At 51.2% G+C, this 13,658-nt stretch overlaps 2 protein-coding genes across 5 annotated transcripts in view; one reads left to right on the top strand and one right to left on the bottom strand.

Annotated features, from left to right (window-relative positions):
• Positions 1–13,658, bottom strand: part of ACY1 (aminoacylase 1) — a 455,667-nt gene that overhangs the window by 84,793 nt on the left and 357,216 nt on the right. The gene's annotated exons all lie outside the window — the stretch shown is intronic.
• PCBP4 (poly(rC) binding protein 4) overlaps positions 1–13,658 on the top strand; it is a 35,003-nt gene that overhangs the window by 12,334 nt on the left and 9,011 nt on the right. Inside the window, exons 1-6 of one of the 3 annotated variants that reach the window (XM_073352519.1) lie at positions 3,135–3,197; positions 6,875–7,043; positions 10,123–10,146; positions 10,242–10,274; positions 12,607–12,723; positions 13,212–13,343. In XM_073352519.1, the coding sequence (XP_073208620.1) occupies positions 6,933–7,043; positions 10,123–10,146; positions 10,242–10,274; positions 12,607–12,723; positions 13,212–13,343 (417 nt within the window). In that variant the 5' untranslated portion in view covers positions 3,135–3,197; positions 6,875–6,932. Of the gene's footprint in view, positions 1–3,134; positions 3,198–3,610; positions 3,828–6,874; positions 7,044–10,122; positions 10,147–10,241; positions 10,275–12,606; positions 12,724–13,211; positions 13,344–13,658 lie in introns of those variants that run through there. The other 2 variants (XM_073352518.1, XM_073352517.1) reach the window with 2 other exon arrangements.

The raw sequence follows: 13,658 nt of genomic DNA, 5'->3' as shown, positions 1-13,658 counted from the left end.
TTTTGTTGCGGGGAACGCCCACCCGTATGCTCTCCCAGGTCCTGGGTGTGCAGCAGCTGTCTGATTGGCTATCCCTGACCCTGGAGCTGGGTTGGCAGCACGGGATAGGAAAATGGCCAGGCAGGATACAGCCCTGCACAAACTGAAGTTCTTAAACAACAGCCGCTGTGCTCAGACACACAGGGTGCAAGGTTCAGTCTGCGGGAAATCAACGTGTGTCCAGTGTCAAAGGGACACGCTGGCAATTGAGCATTGGTGGCACAAAAACAACGGTCAGCTGCTGTGTCCCAGCACTCCAGGAGCCTGTCATTAATACGCTTGGGTGGACGGGGAAGGTACAGAGCTAGCAGTTTTCCTGAACACATCCAACTTTGCCTGAGGTCTGCTTGGGAGTAACTAGACACCCCTATCATGTCCTGTAAGAGCTGGCTTGGATTGCTCAAGGGCTGTCTTTATTTTGGGTGTTTCACTGTTTGATCACGGATACAAAAGGGATCAACCCAGAGTTTTAACTCATATGCTCATTTCGTAAGGCATCTTTTAGACACGCTGTAGTCCAGCCTACGCTGCATGGTCTGTCATGCTGTGTAGTCATTCACTGCCCTGCACAGGGCTCCACATTCTGTGCTGCATCTGTGTTGGCCCAGATTAAGAGTGGGGAGGGAAAAGTGGCTGTGTAGCTCCTAGATTCTGGGGCAAGCCAGCGCAAGGTAGAGCAGCCTCAGGCTGCTCTAACTTATGTGCAGCTGTCAACAGCCCTAAAGGGCCGACAAAAATAGCTGGAGTGCAGAGGCGAGCCAGCCACACCACCTCTGACAGTAAGGGGGAACTCCCAGGTAGTCAGATAAGCCAAGGTAAGGGGGATCCAGAATCTGCCTGGCACGGTGAGTGCAAAATGGGTACAAAATACTATATGAGCCCAAGGATAAATTTACCCAGGTGTAAATGTCTACTCAAGGCAGTGGAGACTCAGGCACACAGAACTAAAGGGATATTGTCAAAACCAAGGAGCGGTCCCAAATGTAGGTTTACTTCTAAGGGCCTGGGTGGAAGGGAGTTCAATCAAAACCTGATGGCACTTTAAATGTTTTCAACAGTCCTGGCAAGGCTGGTAATCCTTGACCAGACCCTCAGCAGCTGTAAATTGACACACTAGCTCTATTGACCACAAAGGAACGATGCTGATTTATACCAGCTGAGGCGTTGGCCCCCGAAGGACAGCACTGTGAGATCTTAGGGCAGAGAGCAGGTCTTCGGCTGCACTGGGGCTCCAGTCCTGCTCCTTCAATCACAATCACAATCCTGCTAGTGCTGAGAATCAGGAAGTGACACTGATCGGATGAAACTAACCAACAGTGGGTCAGCCTCCCCATTGAAATGGAAAACGAGATCTATGGAGAAAAGCACATTGGAGGATCTAAAGCCGTCCCACCTCAGTCACCTGAGCAGTTGCTAGTCGCACGTCAAGCCATCTTTTAGCAATATCGGGGTGTTCCCTTTAACTGAGACAGCCCAGTCACCAGCTCCTGTACCACTCCTAGCACAGCCAATCGACAAAGACCTTGTGTATGGAGGTGTCTAGATTTCTGGTGAGAATGAGCAGCTTTGGGATGTGCCCTGCAGTGTCTATTTCTTTACTAAGACAGTGCGGGGGAGGAAAACGATTCTTTTGGGTTACCTCAGAGGTTCGCCACACAATCAGAACCAGAAAATTACCCCAAGGGAGGGTTTACTGAAAGCAAAGCTGAACACTGCTCTAAGCACCAATGGCTTGGTCTGCGAGGAAATCTCATACCACGTTCAGGAGAAGCTCTGATGTAGCCCATAGATAGATCCTGTTTATAAGGATTTATAATTCACCACAGGTAACCCATCATTGGAATGCAGGACCCAGTGAGAGACAGTCCCTACCCTGAAGACTAAAAAGGCAAGACAGACAAAAGGTTGGAGGATTATTACTCCCATTTTACAGATGGGGAACTGAGGCACAGGAGGCCTCAATTCAGCAAAGAATTAAAGCACAGATGTACGTCCCTGAAGTTGGGACTTGAGAACATGCTTAAAGTTTAGCACATGCTTACATGTTTTTGCTGAATCGGGGCCAAAGAGAGTAAGGGATTTGCCCAAGATCACACAGAAAGGCTGTGACGGATTTTAAGAACTAAACCCAGATCTCCTGAGTCCCAGTCTCAAGCCGTAACACAAGACCATCCTTCCGTACTATGGCACAGCTGGCCTTTTATTTTAGATTAAGGAAAAATAAAACAAAACCCCCCAAGAAAGAACAAAAGTAAAGTCTCAAGGGGTGGGAGGGGGCAGGGGAAGAGGTGAGAGGTCTTCTCTGTAACATTCAGCATTAACTCTGCCTTGCAAAGTGACACTGGCAAGCAGGCAGGCTCCTCAGACATTAAAGCTACAGAGTATAGAACGCAAAACCATAACAGATACACAGCATGTGCCACAATCACCCAAACATTGCAGCTCTGATGGTGTTAAATCCTGCTGCCCTCCAACAGACCCTGCATAAAACAGGCTTTGCACACGGGGAGCGAGGGGCTGGAATTCTGCTCCTTAAGCCAACAGCAAGGCAAGGAGCACATGTGCGTGTACACGTGTCTCTCACACACAGGATTTAGAGCCAGCAGATTCTCCTTTATGGCCAGCGTCACACCCCCTCCCTTACACACCAGTTCCCGTAATGCACCTCCGAGCAGCATCTCTCCTTAGCGTGGAGGATGGGCCGGGAGGCCTCCCCATTCAGCAGAGCTGCGATTGTTCCCTGGCATTTCAGACTTTCCATGACTGCACAGTGGGGGCAGGAGCTGGCCGGATAGGTTTGGTGAAACCTTTAGCAGCAGCCAGTAAATTCCCCTGCAGGTGACTCACAATCCCAATGCTGGCTTTAATAGTGTTCCTTGTTTCCATGTTCTCTCTTTAGCCCCTTTATTAGCAAACCGCTGAGACAATCAGCCTGTTCCCCACTGCACTCTGGCCATGCAGAGCCTCAGTCACCGCTCCTGCAAAGCTGCCAGTGTTCTCTTGCCATCCACTATCTTGGATGCTTTCTTGGGGACCCCCACAGGCCAGCCCCACTATTTGCTGGGTCAAGGCAAAATCAGCGGTAGGACCATGCATGTCGCCTTGCTGACAGCGCTGACGAGCCGGATGGCTCCCAGGGAGTGATGCCGGATTCCCAGGTAGGACAGCGGAGGCGACAGGGATCTGAGCCCCGGGAAGCTAAGGGAGGGGTTACAGAGGGACTGGAGCCAGCACAGAGGGCGCAAACAGCCTGCAGTGAAGCAAGGATAACTCTGATGAGTCGAGGTGGTGAACTGCAGCCCTGCTGGGAGAAGGCCTCTGACACCACAAGGGAAGCTGAACCCAGCCATAATGTAGCTGGGGGCCTTTGGCTTAGTCAACCCATAATTTAAGGGATTGCCCTTTCCCATCCACCCATCCGTTTCCCCCCCCCATTCCCCTCCCGCCGCCTTCCTCACCTAAGTGATGTCACTCGGATCCCCTACAGCTCAGACACACCCACACACAAACCCTCTCCCCTGGAGCATCCTCCCGCCACCAGCACAGTGCAGGGCACGGCCCAACCTCTCCTTACCGGAACAGTGACTTTGCGAAGGCTGGACGGTGCTCACCCAGCCCGATAGATGTAGTCACTCCCACGGACCTGCATGCGCTCCTGCCAGCCACAGCCGCAAAGGCCAGGGCAGTAACGCCCAGAGAAAGGTATCAGTAGATTGACCGATCCAACGCTCCATCCCATCTGGTGTCCTGACTGCATCAGAGGCCGATAGCTGATGCTTCTGAGGAAGGTGAGCAGAACGCCATACTCCGTCTCTCCTCCTCAGTGATAGCATCTCTCCTGGCAGGGAGATGTGCTAATCCACCCGCTGATTGTCCATGGGGTAGAGGGGGAATCCTGCCAGGCCCCTGCAACAGGCCACCAGCTTATGCCCTTGAAGAGGAGGCTGGATTCCCCTTCCGTCCTTCCCGTCGCCATCATAGCTACCTACCACTGCTGGCACTGTGCAGAACGTGAGCCAGCCCCTGCTTATCTGCGAAAGGGGCAACACTCCCACCCAGGACCATGCGTGTTCTAGGGCCCGGGGTTCTGGTACATTGGTTTCCCAGTGCAGACAGAACCCAGCAGACCTAGGGAGAGACCCAGACCCAGACCCAGACCCAATCCCCCTGACGGATGCAGGCCCCATCGTCCATTTCGGCCATGCTCCACTTAGCACAGGAGGGACGGAGAGAGGCAGAGAAGGCTTTAAGCCACCGTCCCAGATCCTTGGCCCAGCCCCTCGTGCAAGTCAGAGCAGCAGGAAGATTTCCTGGTTTTAAATTGATTGTCTCAGGGCTGCTCTAACTTACACTTGGCTGCAACAGCCCCTGCCACTCCTCTGCCCCTGGCTACATCCCCTATTCCCAGATCAGCTGCCTTTGCTACCCCTTCATGCCCCCAGGACTGCACCAGGGCACAACACTGGGGAAACAGATCGGGGGTGGGGGCACGGAGAATGAGGGGGCAGCATACAAACCAGATTCCAAAACAAACTTTGCAGCCTTCTGAGCCTCCCACCTCTGCGTAGGCTGGACTAAAACCCAGGTTCCAAACACCCCCAGACTCCAGGCACCCAGCACTCCCACTCATTTCCCCAGTGTGATATTGGCACAACATCTGTCAGCAGCGTCTCCTCACGGCAGCCCCCTCGAACTCACCCCCTTCCCCAGCTCACCGACCCACCTCCCCCTAGACTCATGCCAGCCCCTTTGCTCGGCTAATCCCTGGATGAGCGTAGTGCTGGGGAAGGGTCTGGACTGCCAGGCCTGGAGACCAAAGTCCTCTAGCCACAGCTCAGGTTCAGGACAGGCCTTGGCCACATGCTTGCCCCACCCCTTCCTCAGCCCCCTAAGGAGGCCACCCCAGTGGGTGGAAAGCACAGTCTGCACCAATTGCTCAGCTTAACTAATTGAAAGCTCTAATAAGAACATTTCAGCACAACATCGCACCGGCTTACTCAAGCATAACGCCTAAGTGAAGGAGACGGAGCAGGAGCCTAATGCCCAGGCTTGGGACACAGGGAGCCTGCTTCTGTCAGCGTTAGCTCTATGCTGGCCCTTGGTTTGGCTCCTGCGTTGCTCCATCCCCCTCCCCACTTTTTTGAACCCACCTTGTCTCATGACATCACCTGGGGCAGGTTATTAAACAACCTCCGCTCTAAACAGTGTCGTCGAGCGTTTCATACATGCTAACCCACAAGCTTTTTAACTGATACATTTTTACTTCTGCTAACACTCTTCATTGGTACCTCCTTAGTGATCTTTCTTTAACCACTGCTACCCTCCTCCTTCCTCGGTCTAGCGGGCTTTTCATTGTGTTCTATTGCTTCTTACAACAGCGGTCTTATTCTCACTTATGTGCTTCTTGGGCCCTTGGACTTACTGGCTAGTTTTGGTCTGACAGTATCCATCTTCCCTAGTGTCTCTCACTGGGGAGATCTGCACCTGGCTCATAAATCACGCGTTGGTCTGGGTTGCTTTGCCCTGTTAGCTACGCAGCCCAAGAATCTGCCGTAGAGCCGGTGCAGACCACAGTTCTGATTTTTACAACCTTTACCATTGTTTTAGCAACGTTTGAAAAGCCATGTCAACAAGCCACGAGCAGAAAGCAGGAAAAGTCCCTTTGACATTTTCTTATAACCCAACTAAATATACAACAGCTGCCTCTCTACCGTTCTTTAATATACATTAGCTCACACAGTTTGTTACACAGCTGTTTGCACCGTCTGGGGTCAGAGCATTGGCCCGGCCCCATGTGTAACATGACGCTCCTCGCTGGTTCGTCAAGCAGCAGGGATCAAACCTGAGACCAGCTGGTTTGACATGCAGGAGCCTCTAAAAGACACACCTGGGTTAGCCCCGGCAGTCAAGGCCTCCTCAGCCTCTATCTGTGGCTCAGCGACCATGAGATAAAGACAGAGCGCCATGTGGAGTGGGTGTGGCCCATCAAATCCTTGGCCTCTCTGCCAAGTGGGCCCCATAGTGCCAGCCATGCCCGTTGCTTTTGAGAGCTGGACGTTTGTTGCCTAGGATCAGGGCAAATGCCACCAACTCAGCACATGCCTGCCACACCGGAGGGTAGCAACTGTTGGCCACCCCACTGCTGTGATGCAGGCTCTGTTCAGTATTCCAGTCCTGGTCATTATTATAAATCACTTACCCAGGGCCATCCCCTTGCACAGGCGCACAGAGAGAGAGAGAGAGAGGACAGGCTCTGCCATGAGCGATCTCAGATGTTCCAGACACAGGGTGACAACTCAGCGAAGGGAGGGTGTGGGGAATTCTTAGGGAGGAGGGGATCCCCATAGAAAGGATCCCTAAAAGAAGGGGATTAAGGGGGAGGGTTGGAGGAAGAGGTTGTTCCTTTAAGGGCTGAGTTACCCAGACAGAGTCTGAACAGGGCAATCACTGAACACTGCAGAGAGAAGGCGCTGGGCAGACAAGCAGAGGAGTCACCTCGACCCCTCTGCCATCCCTGCTATATCTTGCCAAATGCCTAATGCCCTGGCTCAGTCACGCGGCCTTTAAGGCTCAGGGCCGTGTGCGGGTTCAGTGCTAAGTGCAGCCCAGCTGCCATATTTGCTCGCATGCTTTGTCCTAGCATCTATCTCATGGCTCTGCAGGGCACTCTGGGAGAGCTGGAGTGAAGCCACAGGCTGCCCAGCCAGCCTGGGCTTTGCTGCAATACTGACCGCGAGCCGCCTGCAGAGCAGGGTTACAATGGTAGTGTGGGTAAGCAAGCGGCCAAGGACCACGCAGGGGCTTGCTGAACCCAGTGATGTTCCTCTCTCTGCAGATTTAGCTGCTTGGCTCCCTACTAGCCCCCGGGTGCTGGTTTGCCCAGAAGCTGGTTCATGCATTCCTATACCATGGCATCGCCAGACAGGATGAGCGGCTCAGATACCAGCTTGGAGGAGCCGGAGCTCAACATTACTCTCACACTCCGGATGCTCATGCACGGGAAGGTAAGTGTGCCCCTCCGGCTGGGATTCCCTCCAGGCTCTCCTGGGAAAGCAACATTAGGAGTTCTACCCTGGGGCAGAAGGCTCCTTCAGGCTGCGATCCCTGGGGCTGGCCCAGAGGAGCGGCATGAGCGATTGGGGTCTGCATTGGGCTCAGACAGACAGCTGGTGTTGAATTTGCAGGGCTCACATTTCGTTTTGCTTTCCCAAAACTAATCCCATTTAACAACAATCAAAGCCTGACCCTGGGACGTCTGTGCTCCAGCAGAGGTCCATTTTAGAGCAGAACCACAAAACATTCATCGGAATGTCAGGCCGAGATCACGTTTTGTAGCAAAACTGTAGAAACGTCAAGTTTCAGTTCAACAAAGGATTAATTTGATCAGGCTTTGGAAAAAAGCAAAACTCAAGGCAGGGCAGTTGCCCAGGGAAAAAAGCAAGGATTTGCTGGGAACTTTTGAGAGGGGAAATTACTATTTTTGCACATGGCTGTGTAACAGGGAGCGATTACAAGTGCACCAAAATCTAACCTGGGCTACAACCACCATCTACCTACCTAAACGATGCAGACAGAGAGCTAGACAGTTAAATTTAAAAACAAACAAACAAAAAACCCACTAGCTGAATTTAAGTTAAAGGGACACTGTCAACTTGTTTTTTTATATTACTTTTTTTTAAAGTTCATGTTTTCGATAGCATATCTTGAATTTTCTGTTTTTAATTCATTTTTAAAATACACGAGAGTTTTCTGGTCCCCTGCTGATGCTTGTATGGATCTTCTAAGAGAACCACAAAATCCACCCTTCCTTGCTTTGCCCTTCCACCCGGGACACATCTCTGCCTGCAGCCTTTTCAGTGTCAGCTCTGCAGCTACTGTTCCTGGCAAAGCCCCTCTTAAGGGACTGGCGTAGCACGGGCCTCTGAACTTGCCCAGAGACGCGCACGCGATTGAGCTCATTGTGCTAGGGCAGGAGTTCTCACAACAGATTTTTTGGTGGCCACAGAGTTCAGCCACCAACTCTTGCTGGTGCCCCACTGACACGTTTTCCTAAAATACTTCATTAACTTTAGGAAAAACAAATACATGTGCTCACTTACACATCCAAATCATTGTCATTTATTGATGTAAGGTTTTTTGTTGTTGTTTTTGTGCAGACTTAATCGTAAAACTAGTGCTGTGAAAAGTGATATTTGTCTGTTGGTTAATATCACTTTTCCCAGCACACTTAGTAGCTAGCTGAGAGTATCAAACATACAAGTATCACTTATCCCAGCCTCTTAGCTAGCTAGTGTAACCCTTCTGCCCGTCAGAGTTGGCAGCAACAAGGGCTGGGTTCAGTATCTAGGGGATCCATTCCAATAACACAATGCAAACCGGCTCGAGCCCCCACCCAGTGACCTGGGACAAATATATACCACCCCCGCTGGGCGCCTCCAAGAGGCAATACTTCCCCTCTCGCAAGCACTGAGTCTGAGTGTAGCAAAAGCCTTTTAATAACAGAGAGAAACAATGTGGCATTATGTTGGGGAAACACCCCCAACAGGATTCATAACACAACTCATGAGCAAAAAAAAAACCCACCCCAGGCAAATTGGGGCATGCCCTTTTCCCTTTGGTTCTTGAGTCCAGCAACCCCAAATCACCCAAAGTCCCAAAAGTCCAATGCCCCAAAAGTCTCTGTCCCTGGTCAGGGCAGCCCCAGAGTTCGAAAGTTTATCTGCAGAGCTTTACCTCCCAACCTGGGTGGAAATGGGACGGGGGGTAAGAGGCACCTTACATGATCTGAAGCTGACCGCTCCATAGCGGCGCTCCGCTCCGCCAGCCGCCCCACAAACTCCTTCGCTCAGCTGCACTCCACTCCGCCAGCCGCCCCACAAACTCCTTCGCTCAGCTGCGCTCCGCTCCGCTCCGCCAGCCGCCCCGTGAACTCCTTCGCTCAGCTGCGCTCCGCTCCGCCAGCCGCCCCACGAACTCCTTCGCTCAGCTCCACGGCCCACAAGCAGCTCCTGCCATCCACACACTGCTCCGTGTCGAACTGCTTCGCCAGCCATCCCGCAAACTGCTCCACAATATATCTTCAGGCTCCCCCACTACTTAACACAACACTCAGTGATTTCAGCTCTTAGGTGAATTCAGCTTGTAGTAGGGGAGCCCCAGTGCTGGTGCACTGTCAGCCCAAAGTGAGCTCAGCAGCCTATAACTAGACTTCTAATGAAATCAAAATTAGCTCTGATATTCTACAGTGGAGAGAGGAGGAAGTGCAATTAGCATGTAAGGCCCTCACCAAGGGGCCCATACCACCAAGTATTAATACTTGCCCCCAGCGTCTCTCCCTTCACACAGTTTTGGAACCCATGACCCTTGCCTAGCGAGTGCTACTTAGTTGATGGTGAATCCCTCCATCATAACAAAAGGCCACGTACAGTTCCAAGCACAGTTCCCATAATCAGGGTAATAACAATTTATTCTTCCTGCCCCAATAACAGAGACACTGGGGATCCCACAGCAGCCAAAGTGACCATTTGGGCAGCTATGGTCTCATTCTAGGCGTGGTGGGTGTGCCTATGCAAATGAGATCGGCCCCTGAAGTTCTTTTCCACAACTTGCCACACCTCACCACCAGATGTCAGGGTGGAGCTCATCCTGACACTGCTTACACTAGTAAATCTGCTGGGAAAAGTGATACTTGCAGGTTTGTTAATATCACTTTTCTCGGCAAGCCAGCACTGCCCAGGAGGCTGTGGTGGCCCCTGGTGGCCACATTTGAAAACCAGTGTAGGGCCTTGGACAAAGCCCAAGTGAGCATCAGCCCAGCAGGGAAATGCTCCGCAGCCAAAGAACAAGAGACTAAACAAAACAAGAGACGGCATTTTGCCCTGGTGCTAATGTCTGTCCCAGTGACCTTCAGGTTTGCTTGCAGCAATGCCTACCGATGGCAATGAGAGTCAAGGGGGTCCCTCCACTTGCAGTTCCAGAACAAGCCCTGCTGCCTCTAAGGGGCACGCCTAGTCCCTAGGGCGGGTACCCTGTGTGCTAATCTCCTCCTAACTGGGCTGCTCGTCTCTCGTTGTGTTTCCGCAGGAGGTTGGCAGCATCATCGGCAAGGTAAGAGGCAGGTGTTCCCCTCAGCCCAGGCATTTCTCCGGAGTCTCGCGGAAGCTGTGGGAATCTAACCGCCCTCCCTGTTCTTATTCCTGCAGAAAGGCGAGACCGTTAAGAGGATACGGGAACAAGTAAGTGGTGGGGGATAGAGGCGCCTCTCGCACTCCTGGGCTCTCTCAGGGGGCCAGGCTATGTCCTGTGCAACTGACCAAAGCTGCCTCTGGCTCATGAGTACGCTTCAAACCTCCCTCCTCCTCCTCCTATAACCCCCACACCACATTGGCCCTGCAGCCGCAAATACCTGGCAACCCAATGATGCCTATGCCCAGGCTTAATCAGCTACAGAAGTGACTGGAAGATGCCTTCCCCTCCACATACACAGGGCACACACTCCCAGAGGGTGAGCCTGCTGCCTAGCACCAGAGCACTCAGCCCCAGGAGACTCAGGGAAGGCAAAAGCGGAGCCTCAAATGTACGGTTAAGGATGGTGCCACCAGGTGGCGCCATTATACATAGCCTTCCAGGTTCTCTTCCTTAGCAAGCGAGCAAGTTTTGACTCTTAGGGAGATGTGATGGTTTAGGGTTTTGAAAGGTTTTGTGCAGAGGCAGCTTTAAGAGAGAGGACACTGCATGAGTGGCAGACGAGTATGTGCTCTGCCTTGGGCTCTGACTGGAGTCAATTCTCAAGGCAGAGTTGCTCCCTGGGAACCAGGCACTGGTGTTAGAATGAAATTCTTGGAAGCAGAGATTTACCTGCACGCTGTTTAACCATCCTGGTTCAGGACTAGTGTAAATAAAATAAGTTACACTTAGTGTATACCCAGACTCCACATCACTGAATTCTCCACTAGAAGCTGACCTGCAAGGCCCCAGACCTCTGCTACTGCTCAGCACAAGGGTGTCTCTGGTGTCAGAACAGGACACTGGTGTCAGATGAAGAGGCAAGAATATATTGCACCTTGCCAAGTTAGGGAAATAAAAATAAACGAACTAAGAGGGAAGAACAAATAGCCACAATCTCAGCAACAAATAACAAGAAAAGTTTGAAATATATCAGAAGCAGGAAGCCTACAAAAAACCCTCAGTGAGTCGCTGGACCACCACGGGCAAAGGGAGCAATTAAGAATGATGAGAAGATTGCAGAGAAACGAAATTATTTCTTTGCATCAGTCTTCAGCACAAAGGAGGGTGAGGAAATACCTTCCATGGGCCTACTCGTTTCTGGTGAGAAAGATAAGGTACTATCAGCGACTGAGATGTCTAAAGAACCGATGCGGGAACAGATGGATACATCAAAGAGCAGCAAGTCACCTGGCCCAGATGGTAGATACCCAAGAGTTCTGATGGGATTTAAGAATGAAGTTGCTGAGTGGCTAGCAAATATGTGAAATTTTTCATTCAAATCTACTATACCAGAGGTCCTGCTGGGATTCTGAGAACCAGGGCAGGGAGCTTTGCTTTGGTACCAGGTAAATTGGCTGAAATGTGAACCAGAAATTTAATTTAAAGCACCTCCATGATCATGCTATGCTGAGTGTAACCAAAGACACCCCTTTAATCTACTGGTATTGGCTGAGCAGGTCATGTGAATAAAGGGGAACTGGCTGATATAGTTTATTTGGACTTTCAAATGGCCTTTGACAAGAGGCTATTAAGGAAACAAACATGGCTTTGGGTGAGAGGTAAATACTGTCATGGCTCAGAACTCGAGGGAGAGAACAGAGTAAGAATAATCAGCCAACATTCATCTTGACAAGACATTAACAGCAGGGGTCCCCATGGTTCTTCACTAGGATCTGTGTTGTTTATTATATTTTTCAATGATCTGGAAAAGGCAGGGTGAGCAAAGTTTGCAGATGACACCAAATTATTTAGATTACAACTGGAAGAAACTGAGAAACTTGAGACCTAACCACGCAAAAGAAACCAGGCAACATGATTGCCAATACTCAATTTCACTGCAAATGCAAAGTAATGTAAATTGGAGGGATTAATCTGAAATATCCATTAATTATGATGAATGAATGAATGAATGAATGAATGAATGAATGATTATTATTATTGTGGCAATGCCTAGAAGCTCCAGCACCCAAGTAGTGCCTCATGGATGGGGACCACATTGTGCCAGGCTCTGTACAAAGACCGATCAAAAAGATGCTTCCAGTCCAAACACATGTGGGAGGCTTCTAAATAAACCTGTCAGGAAAAAGACCTGGACGGCTCAGTGAAAACATCCACTCAATGTACAACAGGGGTGCCTAAGGAATGGGCTGGAGGATAATACAGAAATTATTGTACAACTCAAAGGAAAGCCCTTAGCTGGAACACTGTGTCAACCTGTGTCACCCCATCTCAACCAGGATGCAGCAGAAAGAGAGGGCTGGCAGAAACGGACATGATTAGAGGCTTTGCTAGATAGCCCTATGAAGAGTTCTCACCCTGAGGTCTGGTTTGCTTTCTCAGAGCAGCGCCCGGATCACCATCTCTGAGGGATCTTGTCCTGAGCGGATCACCACCATCACAGGATCCACGGATGCCGTCTTCAGAGCCGTCTCCATGATTGCCTTCAAACTGGAGGAGGTATGGTACCCCCAACCCCCACGCCTGTATTCACCTTGCACTGCACCAGTCTGCTGAGAATGAAGGGCCAAAGACGGGGGTGATTTGGAGGGCCCCCAAGAGATACAACAGAACATGCCAACCCCTTTAAACTGAAATCCATGGCTCCTCCTCAACCCAGAGCATCTCTGCTCTCCAGAGGGGTCAGATTCTGGTCTCTCGGGGATCTGTTACTCAGGCTGATTGTATGGGGACTGCTCCATGCAGAACTGATCTAGACAGAGCCAGCCATTTGCCTGGGCTTGTATTTACACAGATCCAACCTGAACACTGAAGATGGTCTCTGCGGAGCAGCACGGCCTCGTTGCTCTGGGAGGGGGAATAGGGACACCCTCGCTCTGTGCTGCCCCTGCCCCTCAACAGGCTCCACTGAGAGCACCAAGCCATGGCCTTTGGCCCCAGGCTGGTGATATTCATTCTATTCCAATGCTCTACCTCTCTCATTTCAGGACCTGGGGACGGGAGCCACCAACGGAGGAGCTGTATCCAAACCGCCAGTGACACTGCGGCTGGTCATCCCAGCCAGCCAGTGCGGTTCTCTCATTGGCAAAGCTGGTGCCAAAATCAAGGAGATCCGGGAGGTAAGGGCTGGGGGCACTTTGCAAAACCCGTTTGCTTCTCCCTAGTGAGGCTGTTTGTTTACTTTCTGCACATCTCTCCCCTGGAGGGATGGAACCAGGCTGGTCAGTTTTGCTTCCTGTTTCTCATGCCACAGTGTCCGGCTGTTGTGGTTCCTAGTTTGGTGCACAGCAGAGTCTGTGAATTGATCCCCGAGCCTCTTCCTTTAAAGAGAAAGCCTGAATGTCTGTCCTAGACACTCTGTGTAACCTGCGGGGCAGTCTGGGTGACAGCTCCTGCCCACTGTGACCAAGCCACAGAGGATGTGAGTTTGTTTC

This window comes from Lepidochelys kempii, chromosome 7 (genome assembly GCF_965140265.1).
Source record: "Lepidochelys kempii isolate rLepKem1 chromosome 7, rLepKem1.hap2, whole genome shotgun sequence".
NCBI classification, from domain to species: Eukaryota; Metazoa; Chordata; order Testudines; family Cheloniidae; genus Lepidochelys; species Lepidochelys kempii.
The sequence above is the reverse complement of the archived record's forward strand: the minus strand, read 5'-3'. Positions and strand labels throughout refer to the sequence as shown.